Source organism: Mustela nigripes, unplaced genomic scaffold, assembly GCF_022355385.1.
Source record: "Mustela nigripes isolate SB6536 unplaced genomic scaffold, MUSNIG.SB6536 HiC_scaffold_328, whole genome shotgun sequence".
Taxonomy (NCBI): domain Eukaryota; kingdom Metazoa; phylum Chordata; class Mammalia; order Carnivora; family Mustelidae; genus Mustela; species Mustela nigripes.
Window position 1 is genome coordinate 1 of NW_026739736.1, and position 3,468 is coordinate 3,468.

General features: G+C 56.0%; 1 protein-coding gene across 1 annotated transcript; it reads right to left on the reverse strand.

Annotated features, from left to right (window-relative positions):
* Positions 1 to 277: 277 nt before the first annotated feature.
* On the reverse strand, positions 278 to 3,078 carry PDCD2 (programmed cell death 2). Its single transcript, XM_059387205.1, has 4 exons — positions 2,761 to 3,078; positions 2,034 to 2,276; positions 1,547 to 1,678; positions 278 to 423 (listed from the first exon to the last, which is right to left on the reverse strand). The coding sequence occupies exons 1-4, from the start codon at positions 3,035 to 3,037 to the stop codon at positions 293 to 295; spliced, it is 783 nt and encodes a 260-aa protein (XP_059243188.1). The 5' UTR covers positions 3,038 to 3,078; the 3' UTR covers positions 278 to 292.
* Between the last annotated feature and the right edge of the window lie 390 nt (positions 3,079 to 3,468).

The window sequence follows — 3,468 nt, forward strand, 5'->3', positions numbered from 1 at the left end:
ACCAGTGTCTGTGTTTACGTATCATGTTGGTTTTACAAGCAAAAGGTTCCTGTTGGATAAATGGGCAAAAATACCTGTTCCTTTCTTGCTGCCACTGGCGCAAACTGCACATCTTACTCATCTGTGTCCAATGCCGCCTTTAAAATACGGACCCCACATGATAAAGAGCATAACCTCTAGTTTTTCAGTAATTACTGACAGGATCAGCAGACCATCTGGGTGAAGAATTCCCACTCTAAGAGACTACCTTTATCGTAGCTACTTGTCGGGGACTGTACCCTGAAAACACCACCTAAGAAGAACACAAAGAAGAGTTTACCTGTTCTGGCTCAAGGGCTATTTTAGTTTTAAACTTCTGGAAAATTTTATCTTCCTTGGATTCGTGTTTTGCCATGGAATCCAATTCCTCCTCAAGTGCTTCACCTGAAAAATACCGGCACAACTGTTAGGGCAACAGAATTAGTGCCCATGACCTGGTACTTCCCACATGCTGAGGACAGGAAATTCCAAACAACCAAATTAGTGTTAAATGAGATCGCAAAAGCCCCATGTTCCCCACAGGCTCTTTCCTATTTTAATACCTTTTGTTTTCACTACTGCCCTTAAGCTGCCTGGCCCGTCCCTGTGTCTTCATGTCTCAGTCATGTCTTCTCCCAGCGGGTCTGCTCACTCTGTGTTCTCTCTGCCCACGCCTCTCCTGGGATCCCAGCTCTCTGAACCACTGTTGTCCTCAACAGGATTTAGTCTGTGTTCCATGTACCAAAGTCTGTTTTTGTTATCACCAAAATAGGAACTATAAACCAATAAGGAGATACTCTAAAGACTTCAGACTCTAAAACCCAATTTTGTGGTAGTTAAGAGCTCAAATTCTGGAGTCAACAACATGGGAGCTCAAACTGCAGTTCTGAATCTTTAGCAACTTTGGTTACATGACCATGTCACCCAGAAAACCTCAAACTTCTCACTGCAAAAGGAGGTACAGTTTCTAACTCACTGTACTGCTCTCAGGATTTTTAATGAGATCGTGCACAAAAAGCCCTTGATGCCGAGTAAGACCTGGACAAATGCCGGCTACTAACCCTTCTCTTAGGTTTAGTCAACCTAGATACTACATTAAGCATACCGTCAGCACCTCTCGGTAACCTGGAAAATTGGGTAGACGAGAGAAACATTTAAAGGGCACCTGCTCGCCAAACACTACGCCAAGTGTCTCCCATGTTTGACCTTGATCTGAGAAATAGATCTGGGATCCAGAGGAGCTTACCAAGTTGGCAGCATCTTGTGGAGGAGCCCTACCCAAATGACCACCTGGATACTTACCCTGACATGTCTTCACCAGAACCAGAGTCTACCTGACACATATGCCAAGGAGGAGGGACAGGAAGGATACAGTCAAGTGATCGTGTTTGAGAATCACAGGCTACAGGACTCCAAAGTGAGTTCACTTCCTGTCAGTACCGACCTCTCTTTCCGACGTACTGAGCCTTTTCTTTCCAGCCTTTTACTCAATCACTTAGTGAATCCAGTTCTCAAACTGGTTCCTTACCCATGCTCCCCAAGATTTCTGATTCATGTTCTTTTTCAACAACTTCAGGGGTAATCTCATCTTCTGTTTCTATTACAATTTCAAATTCTGGGAAAAGGAAGTTGTGGTCTGGAATTGTTCTGTCCAAATAATCTGAAACAAGAAAACGTAACTGGCATCATTACTAATCATACAGTTTTAAAGAGGATCCGGTCGTCCCCCGTTTCTGAAGTATATACTGCGTGCAGCAGCAGTTTTCCCTAATACATCAACCCTGGCGGCCCCTACAATTTAGGTCGTAAATTAAACGCCTGTATTAAAGCAAGTCTGGGACATAACTGAGCAGGCAAGACCTCAGGGCTCCTCTTTCAGAGGTGTTCAGGGTATCCCTTACTAGGACTCCGAGAAGCAGAATGCCTTCTCTAATCTAAACTTTTAATCTCAAAACAAAAACCTTGGGTTGACCGAGGCCACGAAACGGAGCTAGGACTTCCGATGAGCCGCTCACCGGACGATGTGCAAGCCTGCTTGTGGCCGGATCTCCAGTCCAGAGTCTGGTGCTCCCTGCTGCAGTAATGGGCCTTGTGGCATCTGGAGCACGTTTTGGGGCCTAAACAGCCACAAACCCTGCAGAGATGAGCCCCGGACGGGAGCTGGAGGCGCACGCGGTCTCCCGTCTCTGCAGGAGGGTCCTCGGAAGGCGGCTCGTACGAGTAAAAGTCGTTTTTCCTGGGCAGCTGATTCCTAAAAACTGCGAGAGGAGGAGGAGGAATGTCCGTGTCACCGACAGGACAATCCCGCCGGTCGGAGCCTCCGGCCCGGGACTGAACAGACGCGAATTCCTTCAACAGACAAACAGGAGCTTTTGACGTCAGGGATCGGATCTTCTGTCGGGGCAGCAGTCGCGCGGGGCTCCGTCGGGCTCCGGGGTCGGGCTCCGGGGTCCGACTCCGGGGTCCGTCACGCGACCGCAGAAGGGCGGGGGCGCCGTGCGGGCCCGGCTGTGCGGACGACGGTCCCTGCTGTCGGGGGAAGCGCGCCGCCTGCCTCGGCCCGCACCGACGCGCCCAGGGGAGGCGGCGGGGGCACCCGGGACCCCGACCCCCCCCGCCCCGCCCCGCCCCGTCCCCGGCCGCCGCGCGGGACCCCGACACCCCCCGCCCCCACCGCCGCCCCCGCCGCCGCGCAGGACCCCCCCCGCCCCCACCCCCGCCCCGGCCGCCGCCGCCGCTCACCGCGCAGGCCCGCGCAGCACGGCGGCGCCCGGCAGCAGAAGAGGAAGAGGCCGCGGTGGAAGGCGTCGGCGCGGCCGGGCAGCGGCGCGTACAGCTGCAGCAGGAAGACCAGCGGGCGGCCGCACAGCGCGCAGGCCAGCTCCTCGGGCCCCGGCAGCCCGGCCGCCCCCAGCCACGCCGGCCGCCCGCCCACCTTGCTTGGGAACTGCTCGCTGCGCAGCCGCCACGCCGGCGCCGCCTCCACGAAGCCCAGTTCAGCCGCGCGGGCGGCCGCCATACGGCGAGCGGGGCCGGCGTGCGGGGCCGGCGTGCGCGGGGACGCCCTCCGCGGCCGGAAGGCGGAAGTCCGCGCAGAACCGGATATCCGGAGCGGGCGGGGCGGGACTAAGGAACTGTTTCCGGCCCCGTGACCTGGGGGCGGGGCGAGGAGTTGAATGACCCGGGAAGAGGCGCGTGCGAGTTCACCGAGGAGTTCGACGGCGTCTTGAGTGTCGCGTGTGCCCCTTCCCCGCCTTTTGGACGTGGGACCCTTTGCCACGTCGGACACGGGTTTTTATGTTTTTAAGTAAAAACGGACGATAAGATTCCAGTTCCAAATGCAGCAAATCTGGCGCTTGGCCGCCTGCCGCGGAGCCGGTCCCTGCTCCTCCGAGGGCGGCCCCCGGTGACGCGCCGGTGACCCGCGGGGCCGCGCCGGTGACGCGCGGG